General features: G+C 34.4%; 1 protein-coding gene across 1 annotated transcript in view; it reads left to right on the top strand.

The window, feature by feature from the left end:
- Phyhd1 (Phytanoyl-CoA dioxygenase domain containing 1) overlaps window positions 1-19,812 on the top strand; it is a 47,533-nt gene that overhangs the window by 18,142 nt on the left and 9,579 nt on the right. Inside the window, exon 2 of the mRNA XM_069812828.1 lies at window positions 18,507-18,650. Coding sequence (XP_069668929.1) covers window positions 18,507-18,650 — 144 coding nt within the window. The remainder of the gene's footprint in view (window positions 1-18,506; window positions 18,651-19,812) is intronic.

Here is a 19,812-nt window from a genome sequence, read left to right as displayed (position 1 = left end):
CTCAGCGGTAGCCTTCTGCCGTTCTGACAACCAAACCTGCAGTGTATGCCTGTTTTTGGCTCAGTAATATACTCTTCCTTACACCACATTAGCTTGTAATAAAGTATACAAACAAAAGAAGATTATTTTACGACGCTTTATCAACAGCAAACAAAAGAAAGAAATAAAATAAAATAGAGTAATTTCAATTAAATCATGTTACACTAATTAATCAGAGACCGTATACATTACACTATCACTAAAGAATTCTTTATATATCGGTACCTACGCCTCTTTTTCTTTTGTTACGTTTATTTATATAAGCCTTAACATATTTTTGTTTTATTGCGTGCGTAGAATCTGTTGCGTGGCTAACGAGAAAGACAATCTACGGCGCGACGTCACATTCGTAATCACAACATGGCCAACATTGAAAAGCTTATATATATAAATGCATGTTTTAACAGGAGTTTAATATAGCTATTCCTTTGTTTTTTTAGAACTTTGAATATGTATTTATATTAGGCGATTGTCAAGATGGCCATGACTGGACCATGATAACCACGTGACTCCGATTCGTGCCGAAGCTCGTCTTTCTCGTTAGCCATGCAACTGTGGGTATATCAGTAGGCCGTGGTTATTATTGCTGAGTTCCTGTTTCTATCGTGTGTTGTAGATGGCTTGTGTTCATGTAACTGATTAAGATTTTAATTAAATTTGCCTTTGTAACTGAGAGGAACCATGAAAAACCCCAGTCAGATTTGCCGGCCACGGAGTTTTAACCAAGGACCTCCCGAATACGAGTCTCAAACGTAATCGTCTAAGCCACCTCGCTAGGTCTTACGACATTAAAATAGATTTATAGAACTTTATACTTTTTTTTATTTGTAATTTAAATTATGAGATTACTGAATATTTTGTCAAGAGTCGTTTTCATAATCGAGGGATGCTTAACGTGCCATTCGACGTAAAGAGTACAATATTAATAATTATTGCAATCTGAAAAATTAATTTTGATTAATATGGCGTCAAGAGCAACATCACAACTTACGTAATCGAATTCTTCCGACCGGACAGGATTCACATGTTCGAACGGTCTGAAATACCTATCGATAATTGATTACATTGTTACATCATATTCTCGAATGTTTTTTCCGCCATACTTCACATCGGCGTATCATGAATCATATAGAATAGGTTATGTTTTATTATTTCATTGCTAAAATTTGTGATATTATTTAATGGTCACTATATATTTCTGACTTCTGCGATGTGTTTGTATTTTTTCGTCTGGATCAACATTTTAGTTCGTCCAGTTATTAAAATATTTAAAGTAACGAAGTATTTCGGTGTGCTTACCTTGCACGTTAACTCAGTCAAGCTTGTTTTGCTTGCAATTTTGTTGGATTCCTCTTTGTTTATTCACATGAGTGTTCACTCACTTTTGTTGTTTATGCGATCTAGAAAGGTCTGGAAGTCTTCACTATGTCAGCCATTAATATTTAATATTTGGACTTTTACACAATTCCTTGTTGTATATTTTTCGAAATTACAGTAGAACTTGGTTATAGCGACCTCGTTTTGTGCGACACCTCGCCTATAACGTCAAATATTCTGTGGTCCCAACTAATTCCCCATAAGACATATGCCTTTCTACCTTGCTTAATACGACAAACGTATATGCGTCTACCTCGCATGTAACGTCATTTTCAACCTCAGTTTGGAATATAATTTTCTAAGAACCAAAGTACTGTTATTGCAAGTTATCTTGAAACTTCTGAGCGGGGTCAGAGGGGCAGAGGGAAGGAAGCGCGTAACGCGGGTGGAGCCAACTGAGTTGTTTGCGCATGCTCCGCAGCATAATCTCTTGTCAAGAAACATAGAACTATTTCCTTCACTGCGTACCAGTAGTGTTACCATGGAGCAGCAACCACAGGGCAGTAATTATGGTGAAATCACACCACCGCGGAGAAAAAGTAACGCTGTTATCCATAGCCGAGAAAGAGAAATTATTGCAAATATAATAAAATCAAGCGTTGCGAGGAGGAAAAATTAAACAAATATTTGCTGGAACCTCTTGCTAAGGAATATAAGAAAGCGGCTAAATACTCTGGCAAAAGTATTAGTTCCGTGAAGAGAATTAAAAATAATATTGAATTACAACCGAATGAACCTCACACTACTCCGGGAAAGAATAGATATGTAATGTTTAGAAATTATTGCTATAATAGTTATGTACAATAGTGTCTGTATTGAGAGCGACATAATGAATTACTGTTGCAAGTTATTATTTTCTTATAGTTCTACTAAACATATTATTTCATTCCAAAATTGGACTTGTGTAAAGTTGAAGTGGACGACTTCGATCAACATGTTATTCGGGATACAATCGAAGAATTCTATCGTGTTCAGAAAGTAGTACCTACGATTAAGAAGATAATTCCGAATGGATGATGTCATTGGCGAAATAATTAATTTTGGAACAAGCGATGATGGCAGCAATGATAGGGATATGGATTGTGTATAATTGTAAATTAATGTAAATTCAAATAATAAGCCAGTAAAATATTGTTATAAGAATATGTACTTATTAGCTGAAGGTGTAAGTCATGCAGGCCTATATAATGTATAGAAGTAGCTGTAGTAACTCCTCCATTGCCGGTCCCCAGCCCGGATGAGAGAGGAGTGTACACACCAGTGGCGTAGCATGAAATTTTGAGTAGGGGAAGCTAACTCAAGTTGTCTTTCATGCAATATGAGAAAACGTATTACAAAAATACAGTCTTAAAATAAATAGTAGTCAATTTCAAGTCAGCAGCCGAAGATTGGTTGGAACATCGTAAGTAACACCAATAAGGCATGACCTCAAATGATACGTAATAAAATATGATTTCACGGTTTACACATATCTCTTAACAAATAGACACGTATACGTATAACATTAGCTCACTCCCTGTCATACTTAGAGAAATCACAATATTAGTATCATTACGTAAGTATGCGTCTGTCTTTTGGTTGTGTCCTTCATTGACAGCAAGGGAGTCGGTCATTTGTTTTTTAGATCACACTTTTGTTCGTAAGTCAGTCTTGATAATACAATTGTCCTAACAAAAATTCAAGTAAATTAGTGTCAGGAACTTATTTCGCTCATTATTTATTATATCAGCCACACTGCACACTAACACTTCAACTGAACACAACTAGACGAAAAGGGATGACGCGGAAACTACTTATTTTAAAAGTTAAAGCTAGCTTCTTTGCGAGCCTTGCGACTAGGGTAGCTAAGGAAGGGATGGAAAATCTGCGGGGTGGATTACACAGAAGAAACCGGTCTGCTTGGAAGCTGGTGAGTGCAGGCTTCTTGTTTACTGCTGCATCACAAATCATCCTGAGCTGCCGCATCACAATATTTAATGCGTAAATATACTCGTAAATTCTATTAAAACTAATAAATAATTTTCTTCATAAACTGCAGGTTTATTACGAAATCATTATTAACTGGGGAAGCTAAGCTTTTTAGCTTACATTGACGCTACGCCACTGGTACACACGATTATATTTAAATACTTACTCATTACAGGTTAATTAAAGCTTGCTACGAAATTATGTTCTCCTCTCAAAACCGGAGTATCGAGAGAAGATGATGTCTGTATTGGACCAAGTTCTTTTACAGTAGAGAGCCGTAAGGTAAAAGAACCAACGTTTTTTTAAAAGAGTCACGTTACCCGAGGGAGGGGCATCCTTGCCGTGCCGTTACGTTGATGAGTACACGCCGTACCGAGCAGTTCCAAAGACAGACTTAGGGGATGTAAGGCTCAAGATAACTTGCAATGACAGTATTTTAAGAAATATTTTGCTGAAATCTGGCAAATCCTTTACTGTCCCCTTCTATCATAGGCCTCTGGAATGCAGACAGATTCCCCATCCCATTGTAACCTGCCCGAATTCATGCTGTGTTAATGGTACCTGCATGCGGTCAGTTTCGACAGGAAGTTTTCACCAAGTGCACGCATTTTAACGCATTATGGCTACTAAAAGAAGTGAGTGACACTTTAGAAGCCATTAGAATTGTGAACATTTCTATGAAGCTAGGAGAAGGAGCAGTGAAATTGTAACTGAAATAATGAACATAGAATTTAATTTAGAAAGTGTATATTGGGCAAGTAGGAGACAACAGAGTAAAATGACTGATTACTTCACTCCTCAGTAAATAAGTTTGGTGAGTAATGAACAAACTGTTTTAATACAGAATACTGTATTTATAATTGTACATGTATTTTATTGTGTTCATGGTATGCTTAAAAGTGAATACATAAATCTAAAATAAGCCTAATTATGTTTATTTTTCATTTTCCACCTCACTAGATTGATGATATGAATCTCGGTTACTACGACACTCGTTTATAACAAAATTTTTCAAGGTCCCTTGGATGTCGTTATAACCAAGTTCTACTGTATAAGTTTACAAGCAGGAGGTCACGGATATTTATAATTCACTTTCTGGAAACGTTTAATGATGCTAAGGTAGGCTAAGCGAAATTATATAGTGATCAAAGGCAGGAGAGTTATTGATAGCGAAATTTAGCTGTTGTCGTCCAACATTATAGCTTATTGATCTGAATTGTATTTTCGCATTTACTGTATATGCCTCTAAATAAAAACTGACGACATGTTATTAAAGAAAATATCCCAGCTATTCATGTATTTTTACAATTGTCAATTCATTCCATAAACACAATATTATCCGGCACCATGTTTGTTATGCGTTGTCATAAGCTTTTGTTTGTCAATAACAGGCCTACAGATCACTTTTATGGATAACTTCACATTATATGACGCATTGTCATGTATTATTTTAAGAAAGAATAAGGGTACCGCCACGTCTTTGCTATCAATTGTGAAATAACAATTCGTATACTCAATAAAAATGAAAAGTAAAGAACTCTTTCTTCCCTTCCGCTCTGAGTACTTCGGTCAGTCAGTATTAAATCAAGGGCTATTTCATTAGATAGCATGCCTTGGCCTCCTGCAATATAAAATTCATGGCTAACATTTGACAATAGCTGTATGACTCGATGTTAAAACATTTTATTCTGAGCTAAGCCTATGGGTATTTTATTTACTTATAATATAGAAACACTTTCTTCATTGCTTGATCTTTCTTGAATTTCGTGAATTCTTTCAACACAGAATTCTGAAAATTTTTCCAAATCATCGCTTTATTCCTCTTCATGCTTCTCGGTGTTAAATTATTAATAGCTGTATGACCATCATGGCCTTCTAGATTGTCTACAAGTGCCAAACAGCAGTGATAAAAAATCGATCATTTAAAACGACAGTATTGCAGTGATAGACGATATTTTAAGAAAATTTTAATATACAATAGGCCTACGTACGTTACACTATGAACAACTGACTGATGTTAACAGTCTGGCCAACGTACAAACTTCACAATCAACTTCAATGTGAAGGAGTAAAAATGATTCAGGTACATATAATATTCCTTTTTGTTAAATGAAGTTTGAATTGTTTAATATACAATACGTACGTTACACTATGAACAGCTGACTGATGTTAACAGTCTGGCCAACGTACAAACTTCACAATCAACTTCAATGTGAAGTAAAAATAATTCAGGTACTTGTAATATTCTGCGTTCAATTTGAATAATTTTTATTCCTTTTTGTTAAGTGAAGTTTGAACTGTTTAATATACAATACATACGTTACACTATGAACAGCTGACTGATGTTAACAGTCTGGCCAACGTACAAACTTCACAATCAACTTCAATGTGAAGAAGTAAAAATAATTCAGGTACTTGTAATATTCTGCGTTCAATTGGAATAATTCTTATTCCTTTTTGTTAAGTGAAGTTTGAATTGTTTAATATACAACACGTACGTTACACTATGAACAGCTGACTTATGGTAGCAGTCTGGCCAACGTACGAACATCACCATCGACTTCAATGTGAAAAATGATTCAAGTGCTTGTAATATTTCATGTTCAGTTGGAATAATGTTTATTTATTTTTGTTAAGTGAAGTTTGAATTGTTGCAGTGATTTATTTCGTATAATGTATATAATTGACACTGCCTTTTGCGTATGAATTTTACATGCATTGTAGCATACATATAAGGCAGTTGTTTTCATTACAATACTAGAGCAGTTATTTGTAATATTTCAACATATCGTACTTATCTAGGTTGTCAACTCTGAATTCAGTAAAATCAACTTTCAATCGTGGCGGCCGTTTGCTGTAACGACAAAAAATGTACTTTTCAAAATGTTTCTTTATCTGTAGACTCTTAAGACAATTTATCAAGTTTTTACGCATCGTTTTAGGTTTGTTATGTATTTAAACAAATGCAACTCCCACGGAGACTTTAAAAACTCAAAATACTGTCTGTTCATGAATCTAGTACGTCATAGTTTCAGTACTACCTTCAGTCTTTGGTTTGTTTCCTCGAGCTTTCTTTGGAGCAAGATAAATATATGGTTTCTTTTACGTCTTTTCGTGGACGGTTTGCTGTTTAGTCAGTTGCGATTCAGGATAGAGCTGCACATTTAAACAGCAATAAGGCCTCATTTACTGCCTTGCAAAACCCACGATATGCGGGTGAACAACTTCGTCTGTTCCAGCTAGGATTTACTGTGGAGGATCTGAACCGAGAATCCAGCAAGGCGCGTCAGGACTATTCCTGGCAAGTAATTTCAGTGGCCATCGCAATTCACACGGACCGGACATCCGCGCGAGATTGCAGGATTCCTTCTCGCTGCTTCTTCCACCTCCCACGGCCGTCGCGGAGTTATTTTCATCAGCAAATGTTATGATGACGGACCTCGCTGAATCTTGCCTCAAAACGTGTTTATGTTTAAATCAACAGAGAACTATATTTAGGAGCGACTGCAATGGCTGTTACACAATGACATTCCCACACGATGAGAACACACCTGCCTACTCAATGGAGTGGATTTGGCGGTCCGCCTCCCCGATAACCCCATCCAAAAGTTCTATTCTTGCTTTATTATGAAGTCTTATGCGTCCAATTTTTTGTGTTTTAACGGAAGGCAGATCTGGAGAAGAACTGGTCGAGTAGTTTAATCAGTGTTGAATTCTGACCTTCCCCCCCCCTCCCCTGATGGGGATATGGAACCGACAGTGAAAGAAACAATAATTCAGATCTTAACACAACAGCCAGTCTATGTGAGCGGTAACATAAAAAAATGGGTCGATTAAAGAAATAGAGCTTTCATTCGTTTATATTTCTTTAACTAGCCGTACCCGTGCGCTCCGCTGCACCCGTTAGAAATAAATATAAAGTAATTACATAATTAAAATAGGACATTTGATCCAGGGAACATTCGTGTTTGATAGAAGGATAAATCGTTTATTATGTTACTTAATTTAAATTTAATTAAAAAATTAAAATGCGATCATTTTGATCCAGAGACCACTCATTTGGTCATAAAAATTAGTTTAGGAAATACAGGAAACGAATATACAGAATAGCCTATCAAGTTTTCGGTGCATAAGAATCTATTTTAATCTTACCTGTCCTCGATTCACTCAGGAGTTACTGTGATAACATTATAGCATTATGTCCGTCTAGAGAAACTACACTTTCCAATGGTGAATTAATAATTAATTATACAAATCGGTTAATTTAGCTTCAGGTATTACTTCATAGAAACGCAGAAACATTATCTGTAGGGTATCTTTCATAGCTTTCGATTGTTGCTGTCCAAGGCCCCTTATAGACGAAGTCATTTGTTTTTTAATTCATTACACGGCCTTAGATGGCAGTTATTTTAATTTTAAAACTCATTTATCTCATTAAATATCAGTCCTATCAAAATTTTTCAAAGAATAAAACTTATCGGAAATGATTTTTAAAGAAATATTTGTTATGTAACATTTTTCATAAAAATCAATAATAAGCGAGATATTTCGGTTTATTTAATTCAGGCCCCCTTATAAATAATGTATTTTGAATGCCATATAGCCTATAATCTAAGTTACAACGAACTTAATTTATATTCCAATTTTCATCGAAATCCGTTCAGTCATTATCGCGTGAAAAGGTAACAAACATACAGACAGACAGACAGACATACAAACAAAAATTTCAAAAAAGCGATTTTCGGTTTCAGGGTGGTTAATTATATATGTTAGGACCAATTATTTTTGGAAAATTGAAAATTACCAGAAAAATTTCGGCTACAGATTTATTATTAGTATAGATACCACGCCAAGCACTAAATTACCGCCCTTTAGGAACAAGATCTTTGGGCCGTTCGCTGAAACGATGGAGTGAGACCGTAACAGGCCACCAGGCTTAATACGTGATAGGAAGAAGAAGAAGAAGAAGAAGAAGAAGAAGAAGAAGAAGAAGAAGAAGAAGGAGGAGGAGGAGGAGGAGAAGAAGAAGAAGAAGGAGGAGGAGGAGGAGAAGAAGAAGAAAAATAAATACTACTCAATGTTAATACGTATAAGCATTCACTTCAAAATGTTAATATCGTTACGCAAAACATAGTAGCTTTAAACCGCGTTTGGATTTATAAAACGAGGTCTTTTTCATTTTTCTGAGCCATGGCTCGAAACCATGGTCTGCAGCAGAGACCACGGCTGGGGCAGGTTTAAAACCATGGGTTCATGTATGAAAGATGGAAGTAGTATATCAGCTGGATGATTATCAAAGAAAAATTTGTTTCTACGAGTATTAAATCCCCGGATTAGTGACATGAGAAACAAAAATAATTCTTTGTAACTATATAACGAGAATAATTTCAGACGAATATTTCGATTTTCGAAGGAATCAACACAAAATTTAGCAAGAATGCTGAATAACAATCTGCAACGAGATGCAAGAGGCGGCAGGATGACTTTGTTGCTTTGAGGAAAATAAGATATAATATTTTATATTAATTATATATTTATGCCTATAAGACGATATAACTTAATTCTTAGTCTTTACAGTAGTTTTGGACATTTTATTTAATACTCGAAAATGATGTGGGCCTATAAGAATATGAAGCAAACGTGATTTCCTCTTCTTATTTTAAGTTTTATGCTACTGGGGTTTTCCACGTAGTACGCCAGTTATATGTGACAATACAACCATACTACATTTTAGTTTCAATTGAAATTTTAATCCAGTTAATATTTAGGTTATTAATTCCTTACAACCGGGTTATCAGGTACTTAGTTAATGTTGGTAGTAGTTATGAACAAATGAAGAACTACAACATAAACGCTCGAATTGTGGTAATTATTTGGTCAATATCATTCTGGTACCTAAAAATCCGTTCCCTATTAAATAGTAATGCTAGTATTAAACGCACATATCCTATATTCTGTAAATCAGTAAATACAACAATAACATAGCTGAGAACAAAAGAATGTGACACTGCAATTCAATAAAAATATTAATCCCGATGTTCATTTGTCTAATATCGACTGTTCACAAGAATAAAAATCGATTCTTAGCTACGTTGCCATATATAAAACTCACGAACCTCGGTTTCTTCTCAAGCCGCGTCTCGACCCCGTTTTAGAAATCACGTAATGATTCAGACCTTGATCGTGGTTTAAAACCCGAGGTTTCGAACCACGATTTCGTCCGTGTTTTAGAAATCGACCCAGTGAATTGTAGGTACTCGTACTATTCTTCTGTGTAAAATTGTCCCATAAAGCAGGTGTTACGTATCCTTTTACACAAACTGGGTAACTTTCGATGCTTGATCCTGGACTCATTTCACAGGCATTATCAACAGTAATCTCACTAGAGATTTTGATTTATCTAGAGAAAATCAAAACTCGAGTGGTATTTAATTGACGATTTCACGATTAGGAGAAAGTATATAAAGATTAGAAAAAATAAAGTATTCTTATACACTAAAATACAGTGGCGTAGCATGAAATTTTGAGCAGGGGAAGCTAACTCAAGTTGTCTTTCATGCAATATGAGAAAATGTATTACAAAAATACAGTCTTAAAATAAATAGTAGTCAATTTCAAGTCAACAGTCGAAGATTGGTTGGAACATCGTAAGTAACACCAATAAGGCATAACCTCAAATGAGACATAATAAAATACGTTTTTACGGTTTACACATATCTCTAACAAATAGACACGTATACGTACAGTATAACATTAGCTCACTCCCTGTCATACTTAGAGAAATCACAATATTAGTATCATTAAGTAAGTATGCGTCTGTCTTTTGGTTGTGTCCTTCATTGACAGCAAGGGAGTCGGTCATTTGTTTTTTAAATCACACTTTTGTTCGTAAGTCAGTCTCGATAATACAATTGTCCTAAAAAATTCAAGTAAATTAGTGTCAGGAACTGTTATTTCGCTCATTATTTATTATATCAGCCACAATGCACACTAACACTTCAACTGAACACAACTGACGAATAGGTATAACTCGGAAACTACTTATTTTAAATGTTAAAGCTAGCTTCTTTTCGAGCCTTGCGACTAGGGTAGTTTAAAAGGGATGGAAAATCTGCTGGGTGGATTACACAGAAGAAACCGGTCTGCTTGGAAGCTGGTGTGTGCAGGCTTCTTGTTTGCTGCTGCATCACAAATAATCCTGAGCTGCCGCATCACAATATTTAGCGCGTAAATATAAATTCTATTAAAATTAATAAATAATTTTCTCCATAAACTGCAGGTTTATTATGAAATTATTATTAACTGGGGAAGCTAAGCTTTTTAGCTTACATTGACGCTACGCCACTGCTAAAATATTAACTGACTTATTAAAATTCTATTTCAGTAATGTTAGCTTCACCAAAACATTTGAACAGAGCCGCCATTTTCAGTTGACTATGCGGTAAACAAATGACGATCGCAAAGCGTGTTTTATAGTCTGCAGTTTGAAATGTTGGCAAACAAAGAAACAAATTCTAGGGAGGTGATAAAAACATGTTAGGGAGGTGATAAAAATTGTAGGGATAAGCAGCCGTGATTGGTTGAAACACGTTGTTCCGTACCGTTTTATTGGTCAAAAATACTATAACGTAGTAAAAGTGCTATAGTCAACAGTAATCTCACTAGAGGATTTGATTTATCTAGAGAAAATCAAAACTCAATTGGGATTTAATTGACTATTACACGATTATATGAAAGTATATAAAGATTAGAAGAAATAAAGTATTATAATACAATAAAATATTGACTCATTAAAATTCTATTTCACCAAAACGTTTGAACGGAGCCGCCATTTTCAGTTGACTGTCTATGCTGTAAACAAATGACGATCGCAAAGCATGTTTTATAGTACTGCAAAGTTTGAAATGTTGACAAACAAAGAAACAAATGGTATGCGGGTGATAAAAACAGAAGAAAGTATAACATAAAGATTAGAAGAAATAAAGTACTCTAATACAATGAACTAGATATTGACTTACTAAAAGTCTGTGCGGGAAACAAATGACGATCGCAAAGCATGTTATGTAGTAGCCTATCGTAAAGAATTTGCAGTTTGAGAAGTTGTCAAACAAAGAAACAAATGCTAGAGAAATTATAAAAAATAAACAAATGCTAGGGACGTGATAAAAATAAACAAATGCTAGGTAAGTGATAAAACTGTAGATAACAATCGTAGTTGATAAAGCGTCGTAAAATAACCAATTAAAACATTGCGTTGTATAGAATGTCAACGGACCGAACAAAAATTTAGAATTATCCGCGATTTCGAATTAAAAATATTCAAATTAGACAAGATGAACTGTAATTTACTGCCAAAATTTTGTATTTCATGTGCATAATTCCCGGAAGAATCGATTCTTAGTTGCCTTCTCATTAGAAATGCAGTACTTCCCTGAAGATGTTGATGTCAAAGCCCACTATATTACGTTCGTGGCAATTATTTGACTAATCTTGAATTCAAGTGGCACAACAACGCTGTCAGCAAGTCTGCATTGCTTTCGTGACGTTCCTCATGAACGATAATTGAGCAAATGACTTGTTGTGAAGCATGTCAGCATTAATCTAAGCCGCGCACGACGATATCGCGTCTCAAATTGCTACATGGCATGTCGTTACATTTAACAGAGCATTTCTTGATTTGACAGTCTTACTCAATTTGTTTAGGGCTGTTAAGATAACGTGTTGACGTATAAATAAGACAGGCATGTTAACCGCCTGAAATGTCTTATGACGAAACAACTGTTCAGCACTTTGACCACCAATACAGCTGTTGATGTTAACATGTTAATTATACAGCATTGTATGCCCTCATAACCATAGGCGCCGACTTCGTTGAAATATTGTGTGTGTGTGTGCGTGCGTGTGGGGGGGTCGGGAGGGGGGATTTTGCACAAAAGCCCGACCAAACTTTAACTGCCATTTCTCAAAATTCCTCACATAAAGGTTTAACAATGTCATTAATTTCAGGGGGCTATTCTTCGACGTATTTCAAACCAAAAACTTTAACACAAATTTGAACTCATAATTAAAGAAATTATTAAGGGAACTTAACATAGGGTTACATAATTCTGTGACCGGGAGGAAAAAGGTCTTAAGTAAAAATTTTGTACTCTTCAGGAGAGCAATAGAAAGACTGAAATTTGTGTAAATTACAGAGTTTTTTTTTAATTAAGAGGTTTTTCCTAGATATAATTTGTTTATATTTCTTCTAAAATAGGTAATGTTGCTCATTTAATAATTTTGATTATTTCCGAAAACAGCCACACTTAAGCCCTTTTAAGACTAGAACCCAAACTGAATAGAAGGGACTATTTAAACATAAGACCTTTTTCATGTCTACATAAATGAGAAATGTAAATTATTAGGAATGCAAAATGGGTCTTAAACAATTATAGGACTGTTTACCCTGGTGCTTGAAGTTTTAAAAGGAAAGGGCATTAATATGTGATAAAATGGCTAAAATACAAGTTAGGCCTTTTTAATAGGAAAACATGTGATATTTGTAAGGAATAAAGTATTAAATATTCTAAGTCCTTTATTCTGTGTGTGCTCGATTCAAAAAGTACTTAGGACATTTGGTAACGCTCTATAAATCCAGTCAGGAGTCTTATTTGACTTTACCCGTTTTACCAGCTTGTAGAGAATTGTTTCCGCTTTCAGAATATATAAAAATCCATTTTCACAAAAAATTGGACTTAAGACCTTTTTCCTCTCGGTCACAGAATTAATTGCTTAATATTAGTCTTATATGTATACTTATAAATATTGGTTATAAACTTTTTCAATTGTGATTGCTTTTTATCATATAGGCTCTTGTTTTTTTAATAAGTTCTTATTGCTTATATTGTTTATTTTGTCTTCTTCTTTCTGCTTATCTACAGTGCTGTTTTGAACTGAATACCACGAATTTTTGCTCGTACGGGGGTTAATTCTTTAATTTATATTTTGTTTAAATATTTGAAATGTTCATTTTTGTTTGATGTATATAATACTTTTTAATGTATTTTTGTTTCTATTATATTTAATGTGTATTTTTAAAACGCAAATAAAGAAATAAAATTTGGTGGAAAATCAACTCTTTATAGAACAATTTTGTTTGTTCGTTTTTGTTTTCTTTTTGAGATAAAAATTGTTTTACATGAAACATTTCATAGCGTGTTTAGGGAAAGCCATTGATTGAAATCCGAATATTATGCTCAGTAAATTTAAGAGAACAGTGTATTATGACGATAAATGATTGAAAGAATTTTAGTTTTGCTATTTAAATGTGCAGAAATTTGATCCGGAAAAATGTCACATTGTAAAATTCATTTGCAGAACGAAAAGTTGCGTTTATGGAAGAAAAAACCCTAAAGATTCCCTTAATGATACAGATCTCTAGTCTTTGTAGAAATATATATAATTTGAACTGGTAATGGAAATTACGGGAAAACGGCTGAACGGATTTTAATAAATGACCCCTCATTTTGAAGCTTGGAACTCAAAAGTTTTTCAGAAAAATAGTTTTCAGTGAAATGTCAATTTTTCAACATAATTTTCCTAGTTTTCAAATCCATCTGTCGTCAGTTTTGAGAACTAGCTAATTGCACTTCAGAATAAAACAAAACACACACTACAGTAAACACTATTACACGAAGGCCATGATCTGCAAGAATGCTGACATATTTAGACCTGAAATTAAATTGGTTATTAAAAACTTAACTTACTAAACATAATTTACAGGTTCGATTCTGTGGTGTGTAATTTTCTGGGTACAGCTGTGTATTGGATATTAAAAACTACAAAACTTGAGGTGGTTTGATGACATTATTACCATTAGAAATGAAATATTATTGTAGTTAATGCCATGATGTGACTATTTTTCATTAATTATACATATTAATGCTATATTGATGATATGAAAGTGAAACGTTTTGAGGTTATATAAGTAGATGTAGAGAATAACTTAAATTAGATTTTGATTTGTATACTTTACTGAGTGGCGGCTATATACTGTAGTATATGTTATGTTACTGAAAAATATAAATCTTACGTAAGATAATAATATGATTAAAAATCAAATATTTTTATAGTTATTAATCAAGTGGGGTTGGGTCTTTTTCATATATTTAATGGCGGTGTGGTGTAGATATTTATATGCGTGGTTCTCTTCAGTATTGGCTCGAGAGAGAGTATCTTTCATTATTATGGAAGCAAATAACTTTCGGAATGTCTGGTATTCTTCATTGAATATAAATCTGAAAATGTTTATTTGAACGTCTAATGAACTTAGTTTGCAGCATTTGCTGCACAAGCCACTAGTAGAGTAATATATTTTGCACGACGAGAGTCAAAAAGTTATATCGAATATATTTATATCTTGTGCGAAATAACAGTGAAATTAACCAAATGTTTATACGAAAATTTAAGACGTTCATTCACCGTAAAATAGGATCCCTAATAATGAGAAATGTTCATTATTTTAATGATAGGCCTACCAATTTCTTATATTTTATTACACAGTACCGGGTTCTATTGCTTTTAATACCAACTAAATTTCGTAAACGTAGTAATTAAGTCATGCGTATAAAGTGCTGAATGGTTGTATTCCTTATTAGGAAAACAGGATGATACTGTACTTTACCTGGATCGTCTCGCTGATGGACTTGCCCCACGCGACCGGCTGCTCCTATGTTAATGTACACACTGTCCCTGAAGGCACGAGTTCATTGCTCCGTTTTTTAAGTTTGGAGATTCTTTCGAATTGTACCTTCGTTTGCATTGCGCGTTCTGTTACAGTTGAGTTACGTACAGTCGTAACTACCTAAGACGCATAAATCAAACTTCAAAGCATGGTGGGAGTTATAGATTCAAGTAAAGGCTTTAAGTATGACAAGATATACAGCTCTAGTTTAACAACTATTGTTATAAGCTTATAAGCAATTATTCCGGATTTTAATGACACGACACAAGAATGCTCCAAGATGACCATTAAACTGGTATATTTTAAATGAAATTATCTCAAGTATAAGACAAAAACTCCTAAAATATTTATTAACTGAATCTGATGTTACACTGTTAAATTAAATATCATGCCATTTATTAAAATACGTACGTATATCCATTTTTTTTCCTTCTTAAAATTTCCTTTTATGAATTTCTGGTGAGTTTCAAAATATAGTGTAGTGCATATGGATATAACATTACGCAGAATTTTGTCAAAGGGGGGTGGATTATTATTAAAATTATTTACAATTCACATTATCAGTATTTAAAATGTTGTGTATATTATTATTATTATTATTATTATTATTATTATTATTATTATTATTAGGTACCACCATCATTATTATACTGCGTTAACAATTGGATGTGTCGTTCTGTTATGCAACGGCATATCAGCATGAGCAATTAGGCCTATTGCGCTCTGCACGGATGTAACAATTAATATTATTATCAAAGGACCAAAGGTTCTGACATAAGATACTTTTTTGTTTCAAAACTGATAAAATGCTGAATGCGAAATGGGAACACTTCTGCAAAAGGAAGGGCAAAATTACGAAATCGAGCAGATCCTTTCACAAATCCATCATTATAATTAGAGAGAATAAAAGATGGTTATTGTTATTATGATTATGATGATGATGATGATGATTATTATTATTATAACTTCTTATTCTTATTGTTATTATTATTGTTATTCTTGTTTCTGTTATAATGATTATTATTATTATTATTATTATTATTATTATTATTATTATTATTTCATCGTATCATCATTGTCATTTATCCTTATTATTATTATTATTATTATTATTATTATTATTATTATTATTATTATTATTTTTATTTCATTGTTATTATTGTCACTATCATAATTATTATTTTTATTATTATGCGATTTCTTCTAAGCACTGATGGTCTCTTGATTATTTTCATTGTTATGCAAACCCGAAACTTTAGAAATGTAAATATTATTGTATATTGCCACATGCTCCCTAGCGTCATTCCGCAGAATCGCACAGAATTCGTCCGGCATCTGCCTTCACCATAGTCTTTAATCCCATCACGATTAGTAACGTATGTATAGTATAAACAATAATAATTGGAAGACGTATTTTACGTAATTGGCCAGGTGGATTAAATTAATAGGCTTTGACTTGCTGTCAATTATTATCAATTGATTTAAAACACCGTCTGCCTTAACGCATCCGATGGCTGCTTATAATGCCTGCTCATAAGATCATTCTAACAATGTTTTCGCTGAAATGGTAAGTAGCAGCACCAAATATACTATGTTCATCCGTATTTGTCTGCTCCAAACTATGATTTTTTTTAATTTTAGTTGGTTATTTTACGACGCTTTATCAACATTTTAGGTTATATAGCGTCTGAATGTGATGAAGGTGATAATGTCGGTGAAATGAGTCCGGGGTCCAGCACCGAAAGTTATCCAGCATTTGCTCATATCGGTTTGAGGGAAAACCCCGGAAAAAAACCTCAGCCAGGCAACTTGCCCCGACCGGGAATCGAACCCGGGCCACCTGGTTTCACGTCCAGACGCGCTAACCTTTACTCCATATGTGTGGACCAAACTATGAAAAAAAAAACGGAATTCGATCTGGTTTTATGTTAATTGTTGAAATGGAATTAACAGCTCCTAGAATTGAAGAAACGCAAATAAATTTTTATTCGAAAAAACTTATTTCTTCTAATTTATTTATTTATTTATTTAACTAGCTAGCTAGTGAGTACAAATTAAATTTATAAAACAAAACTATTTCTAGCCACTACCGTAAGAGCCAGGCTCGTGTAATCAGATAGGATGAATATTACTTACTTACTGGCTTTTAAGGAACCCGGAGGTTCATTGCCGCCCTCACATAAGCCCGCCATTGGTCCCTATCCTGAGCAAGATTAATCCAGTCTCTACCATCATATCCCACCTCCCTCAAATCCATTTTAATATTATCCTCCCATCTACGTCTCGGCCTTCCCAAAGGTATTTTCCCCTCTGGCCTCTCAACTAACACTATATATGCATTTCTGGATTCGCCCATACGTGCTACATGCCCTGCCCATCTCAAACGTCTGGATTTAATGTTCCTAATTATGTCAGGTGAAGAATACAATGCGTGCAGCTCTGCATTGTGTAACTTTCTCCATTCTCCTGTAACTTCATCCCTCTTAGCCCCAAATATTTTCCTAAGAACCTTATTCTCAAAAACCCTCAATCTCTGTTCCTCTCTCAAAGTGAGAGTCCAAGTTTCACAGCCATACAGAACAACCGGTAATATAACTGTTTTATAAATTCTAACTTTCAGATTTTTTGACAGCAGACTAGAAGACAAAAGCTTCTCAACCGAATAATAACAGGCATTTTCCATATTTACTCTTCGTTTAATTTCCTCCCGAGTGTCATTTATATTTGTTACTGTTGCTCCAAGATATTTGAATTTTTCCACCTCTTTGAAGGATAAATCTCCAACTTTTATAGTTCCATTTCGTACAGTATTCTGATCACGCGACATAATCATATACTTTGTCTTTTCGGGATTTACTTCCAAACCGATCGCTTTACTTGCTTCAAGTAGAATTTCCGCGTTTTCCCTAATCGTTTGTGGATTTTCTCCTATCATATTCACGTCATCCGCATAGACAAGCAGCTGATGTATCCCGTTCAATTCCAAACCCTATGTGTTATCCTAAACTTTCCTAATGGCATATTCTAGAGCGAAGTTAAAAAGTATAGGTGATAGTGCATCTCCCTGCTTTAGCCCGCAGTGAATTAGAAAAGCATCAGATAGAAACTGACCTACTTATACGGAATCTGCTGTAAGTTTCACTGAGACACATTTTAATTAATCGAACTAGTTTCTTGGGAATAGATAGGATGAATATTAGCAGCAATAAGTACTGGCAAGGAAGTCAAGTTGACAACTATAACAAAGGATGACCAACTGACAAATGGGACAAAGGAAGACGAGTTGACATGAAATTATTTGGGATGTGATGTCGCTATGTTCTGGATAGCATGTATGAATAGAAATGCAGTAGCTTCAAAGAAATATTGGAAGCTGACTGTGTATTTTGTTTCCTTGCAGTTCCTGCAAGATGGATATCTGGTGCTGGAGGACTTCCTGACAGAGAAGGAGGTCGAGGAGCTGCGGAAGGAAGGAGAGGCACTGACGCAGAACATCCCTGACGAATCTCGGAAAGCTGTGTTCAGCACCACAGAGGCTCAGCAGGCAAGTGAAGGCAACAACCTGACCTCAATTAACACGCTAACTCCTCACGTGCTAATTTACTGTGCACATACTTTCTCACGCACTTCCTTCAGCAGTGGCTAGTGTATCGGCCTCTTTCCAGTGGCGCTTTGAGAGTCAGAAAAAGTTTTACTTCATGAATTTTTGGCGAAACAGATAAAATATCTTCTAAAATTTGCAAGTACAATAAAAAATTTGTTAAATGTAAAAGAGAAGATGGAAATAAAACGATAAAAGAACTTAAATGGGAAACTTTGGAAAACAGACGTAGGAAAACTAGAATAACATCATTGTATAGAGCACATCTAGGTCAGAAAGCATGGGTAGACATAACGGCTCGGTTAGAAAAGCCAACGTACTATGGTAGGAACGATCATGATTTTAAAATCAAATGTAGGAAACAGAAAACGGATGTAGGTAAATTCTCATTTTTAAATAGAACTATAAATGATTGGAATGACCTACCTGCAGCGGTCTTTGAGGGCTGTCTTTCCTCAAGGAGATTCAAGAATAATTAAAAAAAGGTGTGTATAAAGTGCAAATTAAAATTAAGGTGACATTTAACATTTAATTTTTTAAGGTGACATGTATTTATTTAGCCTGACGAGTTACTCCCTTGGTTTGAATTGTAAATTATTTAAAAATAGCGTGTAAGAGGGCCTTAGACTAGAAATGTTTAGTTTAAATGTAGTTCTGTTTATAAGTATGCATAAGGGTGTAATTATTTGACTTATCTGAACTGTTGTATCAGTGAAGCGAGGTGAGTCAGTGAAGTTATGGTTTTACAGTGCAGTGAACAGTTCCGATCAGTGATAATTTATAGCGTCAATAAAATGTGTTCTATAGTGTCAGTGAAATGTGTGCTAAAGTGTCAGTGAAATGCGTCATAGTGCCACTACAGGGAATGAGATGAGAGTAAAGTGAAAGACTATTGAAACTTATGTAGGTCCTATACATAATTATGTAGGTTGTAATGTAAAATTAGGTATTTTATTTATGTTTTTTTATTATTATTGCGTTAAATTATATTGTGTATTCTTATTGTATTGTGCATAAAATTGCATTGTTTATTGTAAATTTATTGTGTATTGCTTATCATTTTATTGTGTATACCACTGCCACCGGGTGCTTGCCCACTTGCAGT

The sequence above is a fragment of the Periplaneta americana genome, chromosome 16, assembly GCF_040183065.1.
Source record: "Periplaneta americana isolate PAMFEO1 chromosome 16, P.americana_PAMFEO1_priV1, whole genome shotgun sequence".
NCBI classification, from domain to species: Eukaryota; Metazoa; Arthropoda; class Insecta; order Blattodea; family Blattidae; genus Periplaneta; species Periplaneta americana.
This window is presented reverse-complemented; position numbering and strand designations above follow the sequence as displayed.